General features: G+C 42.9%; 1 protein-coding gene across 3 annotated transcripts; it reads right to left on the bottom strand.

Annotated features, from left to right (window-relative positions):
* Positions 1-5,852: 5,852 nt before the first annotated feature.
* Positions 5,853-22,896, bottom strand: LOC147623345 (uncharacterized). Of its 3 annotated transcripts, none has more exons than XM_086821487.1 (5): positions 22,350-22,896; positions 8,917-9,005; positions 7,422-7,509; positions 7,165-7,224; positions 5,853-7,076 (listed from the first exon to the last, which is right to left on the bottom strand). In XM_086821487.1, the coding sequence occupies exons 1-5, from the start codon at positions 22,686-22,688 to the stop codon at positions 7,041-7,043; spliced, it is 612 nt and encodes a 203-aa protein (XP_086677613.1). In that variant the 5' UTR covers positions 22,689-22,896; the 3' UTR covers positions 5,853-7,040. The 3 variants fall into 3 exon arrangements, 2 of the variants coding, with proteins under 2 accessions (XP_086677613.1, XP_086677612.1); XR_015269372.1 differs by having other exon boundaries at positions 5,858-7,076; positions 7,165-7,316; XM_086821486.1 differs by lacking the exon at positions 5,853-7,076 and having other exon boundaries at positions 7,168-7,509; positions 22,350-22,895.
* Between the last annotated feature and the right edge of the window lie 1,595 nt (positions 22,897-24,491).

Below are 24,491 nucleotides of genomic sequence, written 5' to 3'. Positions count from 1 at the left end.
GGTAAAAGTTTTGCAGGTTGTTGTAGAGTCCACATGTTTTGATGAGGCTATTGGAAATGTGTATTGGGAGAAAGCTATGGATGAGGAGACGGATGCATTGTATGTAAATGAGACTTGGGATTTGGTGTCATTGCTTGAAAGAGAAGAGGCCAGCCTTTTCAAGGCCTATGAGAAATCATGAGATCTCCAAATATCAAGCATCTGACGTGATAGCTCTACATGTGAGAACAAATGAACAAGGATGCATGCATAAGGTGTTGATCTATGGCGACTTGGATCTGTAATGCATAAAACTACTGGGCAATGATCTGATTTTGAATTGCTTGCAGGCAATAAAAGTATGGCCCCCTATGTGAAGCACCCAATCATTCATATAAAATTGGTCTAACCGTACATGAATACATCCTGCATCCCTTTGTCAAAATACACAGCGGAAATGATAACCAAACTTGGGTCCACAAGAGCAAGTAGAGTGCAGAAAATAGACAGCACAAGAAACACTGAGAGATAGGCATGTAAACTCTTCTCTATACACAAGATCCCGTACAAAACTGAATGAGAAAATGGTGAGGAACATGGGGCCTATTTATATGACCCATGGATGCAATCGCCCCAGCGCTTGAGGGCTCTCCACGACTGCATAAAGCAAGTCGGCTAGTAGAAAATATCTCCACAACTGTACAAAACAGGTCGGCCAGCATCAAAACCTCCACGACTGCATCATAGGCAGTTAGCCAGCCACCACCAGGAGCACATGAGGTGTAGTCGGCCAACACCAGGGGCTCCTGGCACCAACACGTGGCATCCATCCGCACCATGGAAAAATGGAAAAAAAAATACGGGGAGTGAGGAAAAATGATAAAACACCTATACAGGGTGGACACACCCACAACAGAAGCCCTGGTGTCTGATTAAGATAGGAGATGACTTCTAACACCCCCTCTCAGCTCTTGGCTGTGCAACCAACCCAAGGGAGCTGGAGTGCCGCCTGAGCGTAACCTGAGGTAGAGACTTCGTGAAGAGGTCCGCCACATTGTCCTCCGTCGAACAATAAAGGAGCAAAATGTCACCAGCCAAGATCTTCTCACGTACAAAGTGATACTATATATCTATGTGCTTGGTCCGGGCATGGAAGACCGGGTTCCGAGCAATAGCTATACAACTCTGGTTATCGCACTGGATGACTGTGGGCTCCTTCTGTGGAAACCCAATCTCGCCTAGCAACCTCCGTAACCACACAACCTCGCAAGCAGCACCACAAGCAGCCCGATACTTTGCCTCTGTCGAATAGTTGGTTGCCTCTTGCTGCTCCAAGAAACTGCTCCTGAGCCAAGGGTAAAACTGTATCTTGAAGTAGATCTCCTCGTGTCTGGATCTCCTCCCCAATCTGAGTCACTCCAACCTTGGAGTCTGACTCCATCCCCTCCTGTGTAAAAGAGTCCTAGATCCTTCGTACTCTGCAGATACCGCAAGACTGGTCCAGACAGCAGCAGGATTAGAAGAGTGTCAGCAGAGTAACCTGGGGAGTATTGGGGATCTGTCTACAAGGTCAGCTGAGCTTAGCAGTTCATAGTGAAGGCTTGGAGGATAGATTTCTGCTTGGGATCACAAGGTAGGCTAGGGGAGGCAGAATTCAGCAATGCTGCATGCAGCTGAGTGTGTTTCTGATCAGCAAATGATCAGCTGAGAGGCTAGGGATAAATATATGTCTGATTGGTGCCATTGGGGTAGAGGTTCCCACATCTTTTCATTTTGATTCCTCTTCTTTTCTTCTTTGAGTGCTTGCTGGTGGTGTATAGAGGCCCACCCAATGATCACCCATTCTTTTGGTGCCACTGAGGATTTCATTAGGCTCTTATTGAGGGATTTGACCAGCAGATTGGAACCCACTTGTTGATCAACTCAGGACCAACGGCTTGTTTTGGATTTGATGTGTTCAGAGGTCGGAGGGGTGAGGATGTCTCCGAGTTTCTAAGGAGTGTTGAAAAGGTTGCTTTCCAAAATAACAAGGATGATGATGCCTACAACCAGAAGTTGGTGAGCCTGTTGTTAGAGGATGCAGCTATGGACTGGTTTGAGTTTGAGGCTACAGATGCTGACAGAGGAAGCTGGGACAGGTTGAGAGAAGCCCTGAAAATGAAGTATGGGAAACTGACACTCCAGAGGACATGTGGAGAAAGCTGACTAGATTGAATCAAGAAGAGGATGAAAAGGTGTCAGATTTTTGCTGACAGGTTTGTAGCTGCATGGAAGAGAATGCTGAAGACTTTGGGAGGGATTCAGACTCCTCCTCGCTTTCTGAAGAAGGAAAGCTTTGTGGAGGGAATAAGGGGGCCAATCAGAGAGAAAGTGGAGATGAAAGGCCCTTTCAGTTTTGCAGAAAGTAGAGATGAAAGGCCCTTTCAGTTCTACTGAAGAACCAATGAAGGTTGTGGCATATCAGGAGAGGAAGTTGAGGAGGAAGGCTGGATTGTGTATGCCATCCAGTGGGCCCAGTAGAGTGATTACATCTTCTTTGTCAGATGTGTGTTATGCTCAAAACAGAGAACAGGTAGTGGATCACTGTGTGAAGGCCATGGAGACAAGTGCTTATGAGGTGACAGAGAATGCAGGTTATGTAACTGTAGACCCAGGAATGGAGGTAGAAGATGCTAGTTAGGTGGAAGAGAGATGCCAGATGGTTAATGAGCCAGCCATGGAAGGACAGGTGGCCCCCAGTGTTTGGAGGTATCACAGGTAGATGAGCTTAGCAGTGTGCTGTATGAGAGGTAACCAGATTTGAATCTGCAGGTGAGTTTTGTGATGAGGTAGAAAGTAAGGAGGAGGCCCTGTTAGAGCTGCCTTTCTTTGAAGACACAGATGTTGATGATGATGGCATGGCTGAGCAGATACTTGTGCATGAATATTTAGATAATGGGGTGAATGATGATAGTGATGCTTTGCTGGATGATAACTTGGAAGGTGTATGTGACTTGTTTGATGAATCTGTGGATCAAGATGGAGGTGAACAGGTTGCTGCTGGCACGAATACAGGATTATGTTTTAATGATAATGAGTTGTTGGATGCTGTAAGCAGGCTGTGGGATGAGGAAGATGTGAATGATGACTAGGAAGTACAGCAGAGCTTCTATTTGGGTTCCTTGTCTGACAGTATTCTAGATGTTGATGGACATCAGTTTGATAATGTGAAGGGGTCATGTGGATTTGCTAGAAATAGCCACTGAAGAGGTAGATGGAGCTGCTGTTATGGCCAAGTAAGAGAGTGGGTTATGATGCTAAAGCGACTGGTTTTCTTGTTGAGAAGGTGAGTCTTGATGCTTATGTTGCAGTGACCCAGTCTGTTATGGCCAAGTAAGAGAGTGGGTTATGATGCTAAAGCGACTGGTTTTCTTGTTGAGAAGGTGAGTCTTGATACTTATGTTGCAGTGACCCAGTCGTTTTTTTGTTGGAAGCAGGAATGGGACATCTATGCAGCACTGATAGTAAAGGAGTTGTGCAGCTAACATTGGAGATAACTGCCGAAGGAGATGACAAGGATGAAGAAACAAGGAAGAAGCTGGACAGAGACTATGGTTGGTTTGAGCAGCCCTTGATAAAGGCAAGGCTGGGGAGATGTTTGTTGATTGTTTCTAAGTGTTTGATCCAGGAGAGTGGCTCAGTTCAGAAGGATGCTATGGCAAGAGATGCCTGTTGAGGTGGTTGATGTTAATGGAGCTGCTTAGACTGTGTTGTAGAGGAAGGGAGTTTGGAGCACATGAGAGTGATGTAGTTCTTGAATGTATTTATCCAAGAGGATGGGGCAAAATGGGAGAGAGAAAATGAGCAGGTGTGAAAGGTATCCTAGAGGGTAGAAGAATCAAAGGAAAAGGAGGGAACTGAAGTGTAGACAGCTGCGACAGCTGCAGTGAGCTGTAAGGAGTGGCTGCATGTGGAGAATCGAAGTAGGTGATCATAGGCACACAAATGGATGCAGTAAGGCAAGAGGGATGGATATATAAAAGAAAAGCGGGACTGCGAAGAGGGTTGGTTGGGTTAGCAAAGGTTCAGAGAGGTTGGAAGAGTTGGGAGTAGATTAGAGAAGACTGCACGGTTGCAAGTTCTGAGGGCTGGAGTCCCAGTCGTTTTTTCCAATGATTGCAGACAGGAGAATAGCGCAGGACAAGGAAATTGTTTGGGGCCAGAGCGGGTTGAGAGCACAAGAACCAGAGTAGTCAGTCTTGAAGGTGGTGCGTCCCTTGGATCTCTAGGAGACTCTTGCCCCCAGAGGAGATTAGAGAGGACTGCATGGTTGCAAGTTCTGAGGGCTGGAGTCCCAGTCATTTTTTCCAATGATTGCAGACAGGAGAATAGCGCAGGACAAGGAAATTGTTTGGGACCAGAGCGGGTTGAGAGTACAGGAACCAGAGTAGTCTTGAAGGTGGTGCATCCCTTGGATCTCTAGGAAACCCTTGCCCCAGAGGAGTCTTGACCCATGAAGGAGAATAGCGCAGGACGAGGAAATTGTTTGGGACCAGAGCGGGTGGAGAGCACAGGAACCAGAGTCGTCTTGAAGGTGGTGTGTCCCTTGGATCTCTAGGAGACCCTTGCCCCCAGAGGAGTCTTGAAGGTGGTGTGTCCCAAGGAGACTCTAGAGACAGGGTCTGTTCATTTTTTCTCTATTGTTGATGTTTCTCTGCTGTAGTATTATGATCCATCAAAAGGGATCTTAGAGCCTGTGTGTTTTTCTTCTTATATTGGTGTCCAAAGTCTCAGGGCTGTTGGAACCCCTATGTTTCTGTTTCTATATCTGGTGTTTGGTTTGTGCCAGCAGTATCAGCTGTGAGACTGGCTGTATTATCTTTTGTTTTGCTGTATGACTTGTGAGAAGATGGTGTTTTGCGTGACTTTGTGGAGGTAGAGCTCTGAAATGTATGAATCTGTTAACTGTGGAATCATTTCTGAGGCATGAACAAAAGAGATGCTTTACTGAGTCTTTTGACTATCAGCTGAGAATCAGCATATGCAGCTGATAGTACTTAGGGCTTGCTATGGATTGGTTGTGCTAAAGCAGGTGGTTATGAGGTCCAACTGATTGTTTGACCTGCAGGACATAAGTTAAAAGATCTAGTGTTTTCACAGGGTTTCTGCAGCAGCGTGTGCAACTGAGGCCTGTAATTGATTCATTAAAGGTTTCTGTCTGGAGAGTCAGCTGATTGTAGGGAGGTAGCTGCTGCATCAGCTAGCTCTTTCTGGGTGTTTGGGTCAATTTTGATCTGTTTTGGTGCAGCTGAAGATAGAAGACATGCAACAGAGCATGATGAAGGGTTGATCCTTGAAGATTGGTGCTTGGTGACATTTGGTGAAGTCTGAGGATAGTTGAAGAGTGGTGCTGCATCAGAGAGGCCTTCTACATCAGCTTGTCCTGAGACGGAGGTCTGCAACAGAGTCAGCTATAGTACAGTCAGTAGAGGTGCAGCTAAGTGTAGCTGGGATTTGGAAGTGCAGCTAAGTGTATACGTTTCAGGTTTTCTTGAGGAGCTGGCTGATAAGTCTAACTGAGTGAAATCTGATCTGTTCCGAGAGCAGCTGGGGATCAACTGTGTACAGCAGAGAGGCAGAGGTGATATCCTGGTTGGTTCGAAGTGGCCTGTGGTTCCTGAAGTCCTTGCGGATACAGCAGGGTGTTAATCTACATCAGCTGAGTCAGTTTTTTTTGTGTTGAAGGGTTACAGTCAATTCTGAGTGCATCAATGAGTCAAAGAGAGAAACATGATGATGCCACATTATCAAGACCATTTAAGCAACAAATATATATTCCTAATGCCACCAACATCTCAATAGGGATAGGGCCAAAAACACCACAAGGACTTCTACACAAAAACAAATAAAGAGCACCTTAACCAAGAAAAACAAACAAGCAAAGGCAACGCTTCTACCTTCAGTATGAGTTCACCTCATCAGACATACACAACAAAGAACACCATCGCATGAGATATGAACCTCAATAAAAAATTTACATATCTGCACAACAGCTCAAGATAAAAAACAAAGAGATTGGCTTTGCTACACTAGTTTTAAATTCAAATAAGGGTGTAGGGTATACTCAAAGAGAGATATTAAACTCAAATAAGAGTACTTCCATTGAGGAGTCAAAGAGACCTACAACTTGATAATTAGAGAACTGATCTGATCGTCCATATAACCTCTTCACTCAAGCAATTTATTATTTACACCTTTCTCTCTCTCTCTCCGTGGGGAGTTGCATGCTCCTAGCTTTAACTCTGCCTAGATGTTGCAATTTCCTTTTTATGACACTGACAAGTAAAAACTCTCCTAACAAACCCTTATGTGCAACATTGGATGTTGCAAAAAGAGCCACCTCTTGAGCTTCTTGGTCTTCAAATTTAACGTCACGTCTAAGGTAGTTATGGTTTTCGTGATAGATATTGCCAAAATAACATTATAATTGAAATGCTTAAGCTAACAGTTGTAACATCAATCAATAACAATAAGGAGATGTGTATCTTAAAAGTTGTGTAATCAATAAATAATATTAAAGAGAAATGTCTTACACTTGAAGGTGAATGCTTAACACATTCTCCATTTCTGAGACAACAGCACCACCAGATGAATTAGGGAAGTAAGGATATTGGACAACAACCATTTCAAAATTCTTGTCACTTACGGGAAAATCTCTCGGTGTGAAGAATTTTGAAATGATAGTTGCCCAATATCCTTGCTTCCCTAATTCATCTGGTGGTATTGTTGCTTCAAAAATAGAAAAGCTGTTAGACATTCACCTCCAAGTGTAAGACATTTCTTTTTATTGTTATTGTTAATTACACAACTCTTAGACATATATCTCTTTATTGTTGTTGATTGATGTTACAACTCTTAGCCTAAGCATTTCGTGAAAATCATAACCACCTTGGACGTGACGTTAAGTTTTAAGACATAGAACCTCAAGAGGTAGCTCTCTTTTTGCACCATCCAATGTTGAACATAAGGGTTTGCTAGGAGAGTTTTTGAAACACCAGATTTCGCCATCCTATGTCTGCGAATCAAGGCCGGAAAAGACAGCAACGCCACAAAAAATCCTACAATGAGGCAAGCGACAATTGATAAGTATAAGTAAAAATCTGTATAAGTGAAAATCCGCATACGGCCAAGTAATGTTTTACTTACCAGTATAGACTGAAAAATAGCCTTTGAGATCCAAGTAAGGTTCTTGCCTCTCCCAATGACCTTAAATACAGCAAGGTCATGATAAACAAAGGACCTCACAAGCTTTAAAGAAAGTCCCTGCACTGTTAATGTCTCCTCGCGGATTTTTTCATCTACAGTCACACAATGCAAAGCACAGTCCATCGCAACAAACACAAAGGGGTTCCCACTGACATAAATTTTACGGACACACTGACGAACTTTGAGCAGTGCATTACCTCTATAAAAAAAAAACCTTTCTTCTCTTTCTCACGAAAGAACGCTCTCATGTACATGCATTGACAATCCATAGCTTTCAATTTTACTCTACACCACAACAAATAAATTAGTAGCCTAAATAGAGCCCAATTTAGAAGGCAAACATAAAGCTATCCAACTATTACAAGATATGCAAGTATGGGCAACAAGTGATTAAATCAACATTTCAGACCAACAAGGAAATGAAAGACAGCAAAACTAAGACACAGATGCTGCATAGAGACTATGTTCACACAGTAAAGTTTCTTTAAGAAAAACATCAACATTTCAGACCGACAAGGAAATTAAGGATGCAACAAAACTACGATAGATGGAACTCTGTTCACACAGTAAAGTTTCTTTAAGCGCACAGTAAAGTTTCTTTTAGAACGTACATTCTTTATAATAGTCTTTTTATACATTCATTCTTGAATGATTGAGAGCAAAAACAAAAAGGTGGGACTCCACTTAGACAAAGCATTATTAAATACAAAGCTCGGACCACACAATTTTGAAGCACCAAATCTCGAAGGACCATAAGCAAAGACCATTCCATAGATCTTTGGCTCAACAGAGGTGCAATTAAACTAAATTGATTCTCAACCATCTTTCAGTTTAAATGTATGAGTACACACAAAAAAAAGAAAAGAAAAAAAAAGAATTTATAAAAGACACTGGGTTTTCATTTCTGATTAATTGTGAAAAGTGATTAAGTTGATGGACAATAAAACCATGCTACAATTTTTCACAATTTTTCTTTATCATAACAATACAAAACAACACAAATAAAATTTGATCAAAGACTACTTTATCAAAGGAGAAGCAAATAATTCTATTAAAAAAGACCTATTTGTGTTAAAGATGATATGTTTCGCTATATAAAACAATAAGAAATATTTTATCTTTGTAAACAATACATCAAGCAAAGGAAATTATAAGAAATCTACAAGTGTTTAAGACACTACTTATTGCTTAGGTAAACCAAAAGCATACTCTAAACCTTTGTAAAATTAAAAAAAGTATATTACTTGTTTGCAAAGAACTGAGATTTTCTTCGCTTGATGACACCAAGAGTTCATGAAATTCCAATTTTAAGCAAGAATAAAAAACAATGCAAGGTTTTAAAAGCTACAACAACCATTGTACAAAAATGCAATTGTGAAAAAAGACTATTAAACCATCATAACAATTCAAAAGTTGATAACAGAAAACAATTGATAAATGCAATGCTTAAATTCATACCATTATAATTTTAAAAGGAAAAGCTTCAACAAAATATTGTTTTGTGTATTACAATACTTTCATCATTGCCCGTTCCAACATAGCCATGAAAAAAGTTCATGAAACACATAGAAATCCCACATTATTTCAAAGAGATTAGGAGATTTAAGAACCTATTGAAAACACAAAGAAACTGTGATAAAATTTTCAAAAAACCAAAAATATTGCAACCAAGCAGAGAGATGAAAGGGCTACCTGTGCAAACGAGGAAAGGAAGCTTTTCTTGACTCCAATTCTTTAAACCGTAGAAAAAATGAAAAATCTTGACAAATCACAACAAAAATCTGCACATACATTGAGACAATACCACATCACAACCAAAAAAAAAACCTAACAATCGAAACAATATGCTTTATTCCGATTACGCTTTTTTTGCCTCCCATTATGGCAAAGGAAAATCTGAGGCTCCTTCTCGTGCTAAACCTAAGGGTAAAGCATTAGCCCATTTAGATCCTCCTAAGCCTAAAGAGGAGAGATCTAAGAAGAATGAACACCGAAATTAGACACTTATGGAAATGGCCAAATGTATGCTTAAAAGCAAAGATATTCCTTCTAGATTTTGGCTTGAAGCAGTCATATGTGCCAACTATGTGATGCATCGTTGTCCGATTGAAGCTTTGAAATCTAGGACAACTTCTGAGGCTTGGAATGGTAGAATCCCTGTAATCACTCACATGCGTGTTTTTGGGTGATTGGCTTACATGCATGTGCCAGCACAACACAAACATAAACTTGAAACAAAGGCAATGAAATTTTTTTTTGTGGATATAGTAGTGAAAGCAAGAGATAGAGGCTATATAATCCTTTCACTCGAAAGCTTATGGTATCCAAAGATGTCATCTTTGATGAATATGCATCTCAACCTAAGCTTTCACGTTGGCTATACATCCATCAATTGATGCCCCAACACATATTTGATACATTGCTGCCATTATTTGATTCAGGTGCTAAATCAACTAAGCTCGCTTGGCTTTGAATCAGCCTTTTGCTACTACTGACAATCAACAAATTGAGTAGTCTCACATTCCCCTTATTGCTCCAGATCAGCCACACTTTGATCTAGATGCCTTGGGTGATGCATTAGTTGAAGAGGTTGAAGCTAACCGTGACTCATAGAGACCCCAACTAGTGTAGCATCGAAACGGATTGAAACGTTTCATTCACTGAAACACATTTGTTATCCAACATTTTTTCCCAGAAAAAAAGTCTTATCACATATGCGGTGTGCCATTGACTTTACATTCGTTTCGCAACCGCACACATTTCAAGTGACTCTGTGACTTGTCCCGACTCTCACGACGGCTGCCATCTGTGTATGGTTGGCCGACTCAAGACTAGTAGTCGTGAAGGTGGATGGGTCACAACAGTTGGCCATAGCAGTCGGCTATGAAATGTGAGGGTGGATAGGTCACAATAGAAGTCGGCCAGCAGTCGTGAGGGTGGACAGTTGGCCAGCAATTGTGAATGATGAACCATGAGAGTTGACAACAATCGAGACTCGCAGACTGTTGTGACCTGTCCACCTTCACAACTGCTATCCAAGCCTGCGGCCAAGTCTCAAGGTAAGCCTAGGTGTTTTATGTTTCCATACTATTAACTATACTACAAGCTGCTCTAGCGTATATCAGGCTTTTTTCCCAACAACTAAAATGGAGTTTTTTCCCATAACCTATGCAGGCAATAGGGTATTTCTCTTGCAACTTTGAAAGATACCTCGCACACAAGATCCCTTGTGGAGCAATGTCACATGGGAGAGCAAGTATGTAGGCTTGGGCTCAGGAAAATGGAGGTGCAATTTTTGTGCAAAGATGCATCTTGGCATCATTACACGGCTGAAGGCACACTTCACACATACAAAGGACCATGGGGTGGGACCTTGTAAGGCCATGCCAAGGCACATTTATGAAAGCCTTAAATCTTGAAAGGCTAAAGAACTAGGCCTTCCTATTGAGGAGATTGTGGATCTTGAGCATTTAAGAGAGCTTGCCATGATTGTGGAAGAGCAAGATTATGGAAGAGCAAGATTGTGGAAGAGCTTGCCATGATTGTGGAAGAGCAAGATTCTACAGTGATATGCAAAGTCAACATCATGGGACTTTTACTATTGGGGGTATCTCTAGATCACAACCTCGAGCAAAGAGGATAGCTTTACCTTTGTTAAAGAAAGGGCATGTGAAGGCAGGGTTTCAAAAGGCTTCCATGAAGGAGACAATACAGGAGATAACCAAGCTTTTTGTGCAGTGTGCATTATCCTTCAATATTTTGGGAACTCCTTGATGAAGGACAACAATTAGAGCAATCTCATGCATAGGTTGTGAGTGGGATGGTCACTCATATGAGGCCCTGCATACTACAGAGCTTCACAAAGATAAGCTAGCAGTTGAGATAGAGATGAAGCCTCTTAAGGCTACTTGGGGAAAGTATTGGTGTACTTTGATGTGTGATGGCTGGTCTGATGTGAAGAAGAGGAGAGTTTATGACATTCTGGTCTCCCCATGCAAAGGCATTATGTTTACTCGTGCCATTGATGCCTCTGTGGTGGGGACAGTGGTGACATGGGAGTTCATCTTCAAGCATATACACTAGGCTATACAAGAGATTGGCCTAGACAACATTGTGCAAGTGGTAATAGACAATGGGTCTAATTGTGTTTCCATGGGAAGGATGCTTGAAGAAGAGTTCCCCAAGATTGTATGGGCACCTTGTTTTGCACATAGCCTTGATTTGATCGTAGAAGATGTGGGAAAGCTGGATTGGGTGAGACATTTTTTCCGTAGCCTCTAATATGGTAAACTTTGTCACCAAGGGGCTCGTGAGGATGCACTATGGCCTTATGCGCACATGTGCCAAGCGGCATCTTCCAGGATTAAGACACCCTTTTGCATCATCAATAATTTGCAAGACCAACGGCTTGAATAAATGCATGGGATGACAAAGATGCACCAAAGTCAGTTTCATTTGCTCGTATGGTCACGAGGGAGACTTGGTGAAATGATGCACAGGTACTTGTCAAGACACTCAATCCCATGTATAGTGTCCTTCGACTCACAGACATGGAGGGGAGTACCATTGGGCTCCTCTGAGTGCTTGTACATTATTGTCTCCTGAGAGGTATAACTCTTATACTTTTTTCTTGAAGTTAGATCATAGAACTTACAAGATCGAAGTATATGCTCATTGCTTACTTTTTTGTTTTTCCACCTGCAACTTTGAACTCATATGTAGAGTTCAACATGTTAGGGAGATATGGAACCAACACTGGATTGGTTTTATAGGCCAATCCACGCAGTTGCACACATTTTGCATCCTCTTTGGAGAAGTGAGGAGTAGTACTTGAGTGAAGAGCTAGAGGCAGGATGGAGCTCTTACATTTCCAGGCTAGTGGGTGGTGATGTGCAACTTATGAGAAAACTAGAGGATAAGCTTCTCATATATCGAAACAGTAGAGCCACAGGTTTTGTAGGCAGATTGGGATGCCCATCGTGCACGCACACTAAATCACTAAGGGTCCTCTCTAGGACAGTATACCCTCAGGAGTTGGCACAGGCTAGGGAGATAGCGACCTCTCTGTCCCACTCCACTATGCACTCACATAGACTCAAGAATTGAACACTACACAAGATCTACCTAGGTGACATACACACAACATGAGATGGAAGTAGGCCAAAGTTGGGACACCACAAGACCATGTATTGCATCGGGGATCCTCTCTCGGCACACCATATTCTCTATATATACAATGGGAGTGGCCCCTTGGGCTATCATGAGCCAAGTGCTAAAAATGGTCACTGACAGATGCCGTTGGAGTTGAGAGGCATCGAGCACAATTAGGTGTGGCAGACGCCATTTGAGTAGGTGAGAGGCGTCAAGCACAAGTAGGTGATAGATGTCGTTAGAGTAGTTGAGAGGCAACGAGCACGAGTAGGTGAGCGTTACTTCGTCGATCAACTTGGGAAGTGGGGCCTCGAAAGATTCCCACCTTGTGTGACTGGTGAGTGGCCTTGTGCGTGCCCTTGAGATTCACGAACTTGGAATGTCTGATCTTGGGGGTGCCTGATCTTAGGGGTTCACGAGCTTGGGGGTGTCCAACCAAAGGCAGTGGGATGCCCGATCTTGGGGGTTCACGGGCTTGGGTGCCCGACCATAGGCAGTGAGGGTGGCTATAGGTCCCCCACCAATTAATCCGTTCAGTGTCCCGGGGTGAACATAGAAGCAAAGAGGCAGATGTTGAGGTGCACTATAGGAGTTAGAGAAATATACAATTAATCCCTTCACTGTCCCGGTGAACACAGAAGCAAAGAGGCAGATGTTGAGGTGCACTACATGAGTTAGAGAGATGTCCACCACAAGACATAAAGCAAGGAAGAAAGAGTTCACCAAGAGAGAGAGTGAGAAAGAGAAATATCCACCACAGGATGAAGAAGGATAGAGAAATATGATGGACCAATCTGGATGTATGAGGATGGGTGCTTGTGTGAGATAATGCTTAAGATAGGATAAAGCTAAAGACTCAGGGGTGGACCAGAGGAATGGGGTGGTGGGACTAGCAAGGTAGGTGAGGGGTAGGGCGATGTCGGCATACATGTGGATAAAGCAACGGTGATAGCCGGTGTACCCAACAAAGACCTTAGTGTCCTTAGGAGTGATGTGAGGGGATAACCTCAAGATGGCAACTATCTTGTCAGGATCTGGGGTGAGGCCTTGGGCGAAAACTATGTGGCACAAAAGTGTGCCCTGCACAACTAAGAAGTGACATTTGAAGGGGTTGAGAAGGAGATGAGAGGAGTGACACTTACCAAAGACTAAGGCTAATTGGTGAAGATGGTCAGCAAAGGCTTCCAGACAAGTTACAAGATGTGTGCCAGTGAAGTTGGAGAAATCATCCACAAATGCTCACAGGAAGCTGGTGAGAAATTCTCGAAAAATGTTAGTCACGAGGCGTTGGAAAGTGGCAGGGACATTGCACAACCCAAATGGCATTTTGTTGTATAAGTAGGTGCCCCATTGGGTGACGAAGCCTGTTTTCGACCGGTCATTCGGATGGATGGCCACTTGGTTGTAGCCACTGAAATTGTCCATGAAACTGTAAAGAGCGTGACGAGCTACATCTTCCAGCACCCTGTCCATAAAGGGGATTCCGAATCCATCTTTGATTGTGGCCTTGTTGTGAGAGCACAAAAGTCAACATAGACCCAGAGTTTTTTAGTCTTCTTTCTTCTTGGGGGTGATCACCATGGGGGAGAGCCATTCCACGTGTTCCACCGGGTAATGATGCAAGCAGCCTCCATTTTCTCGAGCTCCACCTTCATTGCGTCTGCATACTTGGGGTTAAGTTTGTAGGCGCGACCCCAGACTAGTCATGTACCCTCTTGGAGAGGGATGGTGTGCACGCCTATGTTGGCTGGCATGTTGTCCAAATCCTGGTAGGTCGAGGCGAATAAATCCTTGTAAGAGTGGAAAAAACTAGTAGCTTGGTCGAGTATGGTGAACTGTGTCACCAAGAGGCCAAAAAAGCTGAGCATGCATAGAGCCAATTCTGATCTTGAGCTCTTGAAGCCAAACAAAACCCTCTTTGCCTACATGTTCATTGTGGTGGAGAGGCTCGTGAGGGTGCACCATGGCCTAATGCGCACAGTGTTATGTCGTGAGTGGGCAACATGGGATGACAAAGATGCACCAAAGTTAGTTTCATTTGCTCGTATGGTCATGAGGGATGAAATGATGCGTAGGCACTTGTCAAGACACTCAATCGCATGTATAGTGTCCTTCGACTCACGCATGGAGAGGATTAGCATTAGGCTCATCTATGAGTGCTTGTACATGATTGTCTCTTGTGAGTTATAACTCTTATTCTTTGTCTTGAAGTTAGATCATAGAACTTAGAAATATATCAGAACAGTAGCCACAGGTTTTGTAGCGGGATTGGGATGCCTGTCATGCATGCACACTAGATCACTCAGGGTCCTCTCTAGGATAGTATACCCTCAAGAGTTGGCACAGGCTAGGCAGATGGCGACCTCTCTGTCCCACTCCACTACGCACTCACACAGACTCAAGAATTGAACAACACACAAGAGCTACCTAGGTGATATACACGCAACATGAGATGGGAGTAGGCCAAAGTTGGGACACCACAAGACCATGTATTGCATTGGGGATCCCCTCTCGGTACACTAGAGTCTATATACAATGGGAGTGGCCCCTTGGACTGTCATGAGCGAAGTGCTAAAAATGGTCACTAACAGATGCTGTTGGAGTAGGTGAGAGGTGCCGAGCACAAGTAGGTGAGATATGCCATTGGAGTACGTGAGGCATCGAGCACAAGTAGGTGATAGATGCCGTTAGAGTAGGTGATAGGCGCCGAGCACAAGTAGGTGAGCACCGCTTCGTCTGTCAATTGGGTAGCCAACTTGGGAAGTGGGGCCTCTGGAGATTCCCACCTTCTGTGATGACTGGTGAGTGGCCTTGTGGATGCCCTTGAGGTTCATGAACTTGGGATGTCTGATCTTGGGTGTGCTCGATCTTGGGAGCTCACGAGCTTGGGGTTGTCTCACCAAAGGTAGTGAGGGATGCCGACTTGGGGATGCCTCATCTTTGGGTTTCACGGGCTTGGGGGTGACCGACCACCACAGGTAGTGAGGGTGGCTATAGGTCCCCCACCAATTAATCCGTTCACTGTCCCGAGGAACACAAAAGCAAAGAGGAAGATGTTGCGGTGCACTACAAGAGTTGGAGAGATATCCAATTAATTTGTTCACCGTCTCAGTGAACATAGAAGCAAAGAGGCAGATGTTGAGGTGCACTACATGAGTTAGAGAGATGTCCACCGCAAGACATAAAGCAAGGAAGAAAGAGTTCACCGAGAAAGAGAGAACTATCCACCACAAGATGAAGAAGGAGAGAGAAATATGATGGACCAATCAGGAGGCATGAGGATGGGTGCTTATGTGAGATAATGCTTAAGATAGGAGAAAGCTAAGGACTTAGGGGTGGTCTAGAGGAATGGGGTGGTGGGACTAACAAGGCGGGTGAGGGGTAGGGCGATGTCAACATACATGCGGATAAACCGATAGTGATAGTCGGTGCGACCAACAAAGACCTGAGTGCCCTTAGGAGTGATGTGATGGGGTAGCCTCAAGATGGCAACTATCTTGTCGGTCTTTGGGGCGAGGCCTTGGGCGAAGACTATGTGGCCCAAAAGTGTGTCCTACACAACTAAAAAGTGACATTTGAAGGGGTTGAGTAGGAGATGAGTGGAGCGACATTTACCAAAGACTAAGCCTAATTGGTGAAGATGGTCAACAAAGGCTTCCAGACACGTTGCAAGATGTGTGCCGATGAAGTTGGAGAATTCATCCACAAATACTCAGAGGAAGCTGGTGAGAAATTCTCAAAAAATGTTGGTCACGATGCGTTGGAAAGTGGCTGGGGCATTGCACAACCCAAATGGCATTTTGTTGTATAGGTAGGTGCTCCATTGGGTGATGAAGGCCGTTTTCGACCGGTCATTAGGATGGATGGCCACTTGGTTAGCCACTGAAACCATCCATGAAACTGTAGAAAGGGTGACCAGCTATATCTTCCAGCACCCTATCTAGGAAGGGGATTGGGAATCCATCTTTGATGGTGGCCTTGTTGAGAGCACGAAAGTCAACACAGACCCAAATTTTTTTATTCTTCTTCTTGGGGGTGATCACCATGGGGGAGAGCCATTCTGTGTGTTCCACTGGGGGGAATAATGCAAGCGGCCTCCTTTTTCTCGAGCTCCACCTTCACTGCTTCTACATACTTGGTGTTGAGTTTCTAGGCACTGCCCCGGACTGGTCAGGTTCCCTCTTGGAGAGGGATGGTGTGCACACCTATGTTGCGTCAAGCATGTCATCCAAATCCTGGTAGGTCCACGCGAATCCATCCTTGTAAGAGTGGAAAGAACTGGTGGCATGGTCAAGTATGGTGAACTTTGTCAGCAAGAGGCCAAAAGTGCTGAGCATGTATAGAGCCAATTCTGATCTTGAGCTCTTGAAGCCATCCAAAACCCGCTTTGCCTACATGTTCATTGTGGTGGAGAGACTCGTGAGCGTGCGCCATGGCCTAATGTGTGAACTCATATGTAGAGTTCAACATATTAGGGAGATATGGAACCAACACTGGATTGGTTTTATAAGCCAATCCACGCAGTTGCACACATTTTGCATCCTCTTTGGAGAAGTGAGGAGCAGTACTCGAGTGAAGAGCTAGAGGCAGGATGGAGCTCTTACATTTCCACGCTAGTGGGTGGTGATGTGCAACTTACGAGAGAAAACTAAAGGATAAGCTTCTCATACATCAGAACAGTAGCACAAGTTTTGTAGCAGATTGGGATGCCCACTGTGCAAGCACACTAAATCACTAAGGGTCCTCTCTAGGACAGTATACCCTAAGCAGTTGGCACAGGCTAGGGAGATGGCGACCTCTATGTCCCACTCCACTATGCATTCACACATACTCGAGAATTGAACACAACACGAGCTACCTAGGTGACATACACACATGAGATGGAAGTAGGCCAAAGTTGGGACACCACAAGACCATGTATTGCATTGGGGATCCCCTCTCGGTACACCAGATTCTCTATATATACAATGGGAGTGGCCCCTTGGGCTATCATGAGCCAAGTGCTAAAAATGGTCACTGACAGATGCTGTTGGAGTAGGTGAGAGGCATCGAGCACAAGTAGGTGGCAGATGCCGTTGGAGTAGGTGAGAGGCACTCATCACAAGTCAGTGACAGATGCCGTTAGACCAGGTGAGAGGCGCCGAGCACGAGTAGGTAAGAGACGCTTCATCGGTCAAGTGGGTAGCCAACTTGGAAATTGGGACCTCCGGATATTCCCAACTTGTGTGACTCATGAGTGGCCTTGTGGGTGCCCTTGAGGTTCAGGAAGTTGGGATCCCCGATCTTGGGGGGTGCCCGATCTTGGGGGTGTCCGGCCAAAGGGAGTGAGAGATGCTGACTTGGGGATGCCCGATCTTGGGGGTTCACAGGCTTGGGTGCCCGACCACCACAAGTAGTGAGGGTGGCTATTGGTCCCCCACCAATTAATCCATTCACTGTCCCGAGATGAACATAGAAGCAAAGAGGCAGATGTTGAGATGCACTATAGGAGTTAGAGAGATATCCAATTAATCCGTTCACCATCCCGGTTGTTGAAATATATACAAGTGAATGGGTGTATGTGCGGGAACAAGCCCTTAACAAGAGGATGTAAAAGAGAGTATGTAAATAAGTGGGTAGCAGTGAAAAAGTGAGAGGTATCTATTGGGAGAGAATAAAGGGTAGCATGAGAAGATCTAGGATGTGTGGATATATTATGGGAAAAGTAAAGAGGTGGAGAGAATCAAGGATAAGATGTCCCCCAGATGTAGGGGAGGTGGTACAAATCAAGGAGAAATCAGTGGGATTAGATGATTGGCATCCTGTGGATGTAAACACTATAAATTGAGGCATTGGCCTAATGTGTTTTTGCTGATTTTTGAGTATCCATATCTACATTAAGCTATCAATTAATTGCTCACTAATCTCATCTTAATCATCATCTAATCACTTACTAATGATGTTGATTCTTGCATTTGATCCACCATAGCTCATCACTTTGCTTATATTTTAGCATTGTATTAGAGCCTAGCTTAGGATCCATTCAATTTATGAGATTATTTATCTTGCTAATCACCCTATTAATTAGGATTAAGAGATAATCACTTTTTTAGTCTCTTCTCCCTAACCAAAGTGTACCCCCAGCTGGTGGAGGAGCTCCCTCTCCCTTCACATATACCCATTGTCCAAGCCCTTTTGGGGACACAAACTAGACTCAAGGCACTCCACGCAACTTGAAGGATAGAACTCAATTCAGCGCAGAACCTCGACAGCAGTGTGAATTTCAGGTGCCAAAAAATTTGGAGAAAAAGCTTCAAGCAATGCGTCCGCTTCAAATTTGCCTAATTCCAACTAGGCCTAAGGGTTTTCAAGGATGCTCTACAAGTTGGTGAAGGTGGTTTTTGATTTCATCAAGTCTACAGTGAGATCCAGCACTGTGAACAGTCAGGAAAGTGCCTCTGTTAATCACTTGATTAATTCTTCATTAAATCTTCAATCTTGATGTTTGTGGAATCAAAACATATCTAGATACATTTATCTACTACTGTATTGAAGCATTTTGAGATTAGATTTGTGCAAGTGGATCAATTGAAGACTCCAAGTTGGGACAGTCTTTTGGACATGAACAGTGAATTATCTTGGCAAATTGCTTAATTAATCCACCTAATCAAGGTGTTAATTAGGCATTGGTGAATCTAATCCGACATTGGAAAGATGCTACACATGTCTATGTGTTCGAATTGAATTTTCCATCGCAATCACTATCCCGATTAATCTCTCCAAAATCAGTGTATTTTTTGTACACACAAAACAAGAAAGATTATTTCACTAATCAATGATGATTAATCAATACTAATCACTATATTTTGGTGAAATTGATGGTTCAAATTTACCATTGGATATCTGATACAGATCCCTATCACTTCAGATTACACTTCGGAGATGGTTTGATACTCCAACCATTCAGTACAGATCAGCTGCACTTGGCTTTATGCTGATAAATCTGTTGTAATCATTTAACACCAGATTTGAGTTGTAAAAGGATAGAACTGCCCTTGAATCTTGAATTGGATCAAGAGGTAAGACCCCCTTCACATCATCATGCGCACGGCACAAGAAATAGCTAAATTTAATGGGAAGAAATTTCATACATGGCAAACAAAGACCATGTATTTGCTCATGAGGAAAAATTTATAGGGGCTAGTTGAGGGAAGAGATGAATGCCCAGAGAAGTTTGGGAAGAATGAGTGGAAGAGAAGGAATGAGAAAGCATTATGACTCATTGCACTCAGTTTAAATGATGAAATTATTTACCACATCACAGGAATACAACTGGCTAAAGATGCATGGGATGAACTCAATAAATTATTTGGCACTCAAGAAAAAAATTCAAAGATAAATCTGCTAATGCAATTCTACAAACTTGACATGAAGGAAAGTGAACCTCTAACCAGACACTTGAACAAATATAAAAGCATTAAAAGCAACAACTAGCAGCCATTGGTAAGAGGGTAGAGGATGATGAGGCACTAGTAGTGCTTCTAAAGGGTGTGGACAAAGGATAATATGAAAACATTGTGGCAACCTTAAAGAATGTACCAGAATTGCAGCTACATGAGATAGGAGGAGCTCTACTAGAGCAAGAGACCAAGGTCAATGAGAAGAAAGGGATGGACCCAACAACTAGAGAGGAAAAAGCATTCTACACCCGAGGAGGATTCTCACGAGGAGACGAGGACGAGGAAGAGGAAGAGGCAAAGGAGGAGGAAGGACCTTCACTTGCCATAGCTGTGGGAAGCCATGACACATGGCAAGAGATTGCCATAGCAAACCCAATGAAAAAGGATCATCGACAAACTTCATGGAGACTCCTAACGAAGGAGAGTGAGAACATCTTTTCTGTGAGAGAAACTCCACAATCCAATGTAACCTACCCCAACAGAATAAAACCACCTCTGAGCCACCGATGATGTAGGTGGTAGATGTATGTGTGAGCACTTTAGTCAAGGTCACGGGCACTTATAGTAAGCCTTAGACGAGTCTATTTATAGGTGAGGAAAGCCACTAAACAAGTCCAACTGGGTTCTAGAGCCTTCCAGCTTCAGTTTGGACAAGATTTGGATCAATTTGACTCCCCTTTTGATCCAGTTTGCACCAGGAGAGAGGAGAGATGAAATATCTTGATTAAATTGAATTTAAAAATCCAAGCACTGATGGAGACAAGAGAGATGAAATATCTTGATTAAATTGAATTTAAAAATCCAAGCAATGATGGAGAGAAAGGTATCTACCTCAAGTGGGTTTCCCACCATACTGAGGTGTCAAAAATACATCATTTCACTTAAATATCTCATTTTTTTACTAATATGCCTTAATTTTTAATCTAGATAGCATTTTTGCTTATAATTTTAAGGTCTTAGATTTACTCATATATATTGCCAGTAAAGAGCTATAGTTATACCCTCGGTATATACGAGTAGTCACGGTCCTTGGAATTATAAGGTGAATACCATCATGTCTAGGCCTCAAGCAAGTCAGTGATTCCATACAATTACGGTACTTCCATCTATAGACCCAATTACCTATTTATGAATCTTCATTATAAATATCAATTTGTATGAATTTCATCACATAATTAAACATAAGCCAAATACTCCCTCCATTCTGGCATAAAATAGTCCTTTTCAAAAACAAAGTTTCTATGCTTCACTTGTCAGCTTTATATTCTTACATTAAGGTCTAAACCAACACTCGTTTTTTAAATATCACAACGACGAATGCTATGGGAATAATTTTTCTTCAGATTCATGGAAGCTCTCTTGAAAATGCATTGAGCTCTATACATAAGGGCTCTTACCATATGAGTAGAGCTCTCTTTTAAAAAGAAATTATACATAGAGCTCAATGCATTTTCAAGAGATCTCCTAAAAATGCATTAAGCTCTATACATAAGGAATTTTTAAATGCCACATTGGTGGATGCTAATAGCTATGGAAGTAATTTTTATCCACACGCATGATAGCTCTCTTGAAAATGCATTAAGCTCTATACACAAGGGCTCGAGCTCTTATTGTATACATAGAGCTCTCTTTGAGCTCTATGCATCAGGGAAAGGCCTTATGCAAATGCATTGAGCTCTATGCACACATAATACTCTCTTTGAGCTCTATGCATACGTAGTGCTCTCTTTGATCTCTATGTATGCATAGGACTATCTTTTAGATAAAGCTCTCTATGTATTCATATATCAATCTATGCATGTGTAGAGTATAAAACACATTATCCATGTGCATAGATCTCAATTAGCTGTATGCATGCATGGATATAGCTCTCTATGCCTGCAAAAGACCCTCTATGCATGGGTATAGCTCTCTATACATAGGGCTCATAGAGAGCCCTGATCTCTATGCATGGATATAACTCTCATAAAGAGTGTTATACATGCATAGAACTCTTTGAGCTCTATGCATACATAGAGGGCTCAACCTTATGGATGAAGCACTCTATACATACAAAGAGAGCTATACACATAGGGTTCCAACTTATACAAAAAGCTCTCTATGAGATCTATCCATGCATAGAAGACTATCTTATACATTGGGCTCTCTATGAGCTCAAATCCATACAAAGAGCTCTCTATGAACTGTATACATGCATATAGTGTTTTATGCATGGATATAGCTCTCTATGCTTATGAGCTCTGTTCGTACATAGAGGACTCTTTCCGTGGAGGAGGTGTGCAAGACAGCTCTGTCCGGGCTGAGGGCTCTCTCTCTCCCCCACACACACATACACAGGAATCATTGAAGATATGGAGAATTTAAAACATTATCATTTGCAACACACGTTATCATTTCCAACGATGCCTTGCAGATGAAAACTCGCTAACAAATGCTTTTATTCAACTTTTATCTCAACGAATTGTTCACTGAGTAGTACGACAACGGCGAGCCCAGGCAGAAACTAATAATAATGAAGGGGAGTTGCAAGAGTACCTGGAGCTTGCGAACTCGCAGAGCCTGCCGGTAGTGGAGAAGATGACGAGGGCGTCGCAAAGGACTGAGAGCTCGTAGGCTTTTTTCAAGAGGCCGTTTTTGCGCTTGGAGAAGGTGACCTGCCGGCGGCTGGTGGTCTTCTCGATTCTTCTGATCTGGATCTTGCCGCGGCCAAGAGGGGGTCCAGCCTTCTTGATAAAGTGATGTTCCTGCACAGCAGGCATCCTCTTCAGCGTCCACCAGGGAAAAGTCCACGTCCCCACGCGGAGCCTCTCCATTAACAGTCTCCTCTAACATTATCTCAGACTCTCTCGTGGTCTCCTCACCAAAATCTGCCATTCTTTTGCAAGCGTAGGAGAGGAAAGATGCACACGCGCAGCTCTTTCTTTAGACAGAGGCACCCTGCGAGGGCTAGGGTTTTTTAGGACAGCATACAGCTAGGAAACTGCCACTGCGACTAGGGTTAGGATTTCTTAGAGAGAGAGAGAGAGAGAGAGAGAGAGAGGGAAATGCATATTGTGTCGTCAGATTGTACAAACAGCACAACCTGTCGCTAGCTTGCAACAAATTGAAAGGAAGTTAATATTTATGTACGGGGAAATACATGGACCACGTGATTGGCCCTCTCTCGAAAATCGCTTAGGTTGCCCGCTTCTGCCGCCTCCGGTCTTCCATTTTTGACCTTCAACACGGAATTATTTTCATGCTCTTTTTCCCTAACACGACAAACTTAGCGGACTTAGTGACAACTTCAACAAAATTTAAGTCGACTCCTCCAATAAACTTCTTACTAGACTCTAGAGCCAACTGCTCAATCATGTTACATGAAGAACGAAACATTACTCCTATAAATATCCAATATTATGAAATTTTGGGCCACAATATTTTTGTTCTGCTTCTGGAGTATCTTAGTTTAAACATCGGATCTCATGTGGAATAAAATGAGTGTGCCGGGGTATCAATGTTTTGATGGGTTTTTCTTTTCCTAGCCCCTCTACCCTACAAAGAGAAGCTTCTGGTTGATGGAGTATTTTGGATGGGCCCCAGGAGTGAGAGCAACTTGGGGGTTATTCATACGTACACACCACAAGTGGTTGTGGCTTGCAACAACTAGTGGCCCGAATGCATGGTCCAATAACCTAACGAACACATGAATTGGAGCCACACACATACATTTCCAAGGCCCTAATGCACGACCCAATAACTTAACAGACACATGAAATGGAGCCACGCATGCATAGATTTCCTGATGGTTGGAAATGTGTGTAGTCTTGCCTCGTGTGAGCAACTTGTTGGATAGTTTTGATGAAGTGAACATCATGCACAATTTTTAGAAAAAATCATCTGTTAGAGCATAGTCACAAACTTAACCATAAAATAAAGATAGTTTGTTTGTGGCACAACTCTACTTGTGCGAAAAAAAACATTGATATGTCACCATGTGCTCTAGTCATTTGAAAAGTGCATTGTCAATCACTCATTTACTAGTCTTGTTTGGAATATCGATGGTCTATGCCTTAAAAAAAATATCATGTCGGCCTATAATTTGAAGGGTGGGAGGTTTTATCCTTTGCAAGAAATGAAAGAAAAAATAGACCCTTCAATAGGAAAACCACTTTTGGAAATGAAATAGTATGCAGTTCCTATAAATTTATGTAAAAGTGGAGGTTTAATGTGGGCCTTTCAAATGGAAATTCTTGAAAACTCTTTGAATTCAAGGGTTATGAATCCAAACTAGATTTTTGATCAATCATTGTGGATAAATTTTCCGTTGTTATGTTATAATTGTTTCTACAAGCCTTGTCCTGGACAAAACTTGAAAAGAAGTGCACAAAACTAGAAAGTTACCACTCAAAGATATTTAAAAATAAGGAGCATGGAGTTATCTGGGATCGTAGACACCGACCCTCCCGTCACTTGGGTAAAGTGGACGAAGCTAATAGTGAAAGACTAAACTTATGAGGGTAGGGTGACTTACTTGGGGCCCTACCAACACTATCTTAAGGGTGGGCTATCCAGAAGAAGTTTCCTTCTAGGATTTTTCTAAGAAAGACCCAACATCAAGTAATGGAGGGAAGTCCTCCAAGATAATTTTCATGATTTCATTCTTGTTAAAATATCCTCTCTCAGGTTTACCAAATC

This window comes from Cibotium barometz, chromosome 27 (assembly GCF_041138505.1).
Source record: "Cibotium barometz isolate CiBa-2024 chromosome 27, ASM4113850v1, whole genome shotgun sequence".
Classification (NCBI taxonomy): domain Eukaryota; kingdom Viridiplantae; phylum Streptophyta; class Polypodiopsida; order Cyatheales; family Cibotiaceae; genus Cibotium; species Cibotium barometz.
The sequence above is the reverse complement of the archived record's forward strand: the minus strand, read 5'-3'. Positions and strand labels throughout refer to the sequence as shown.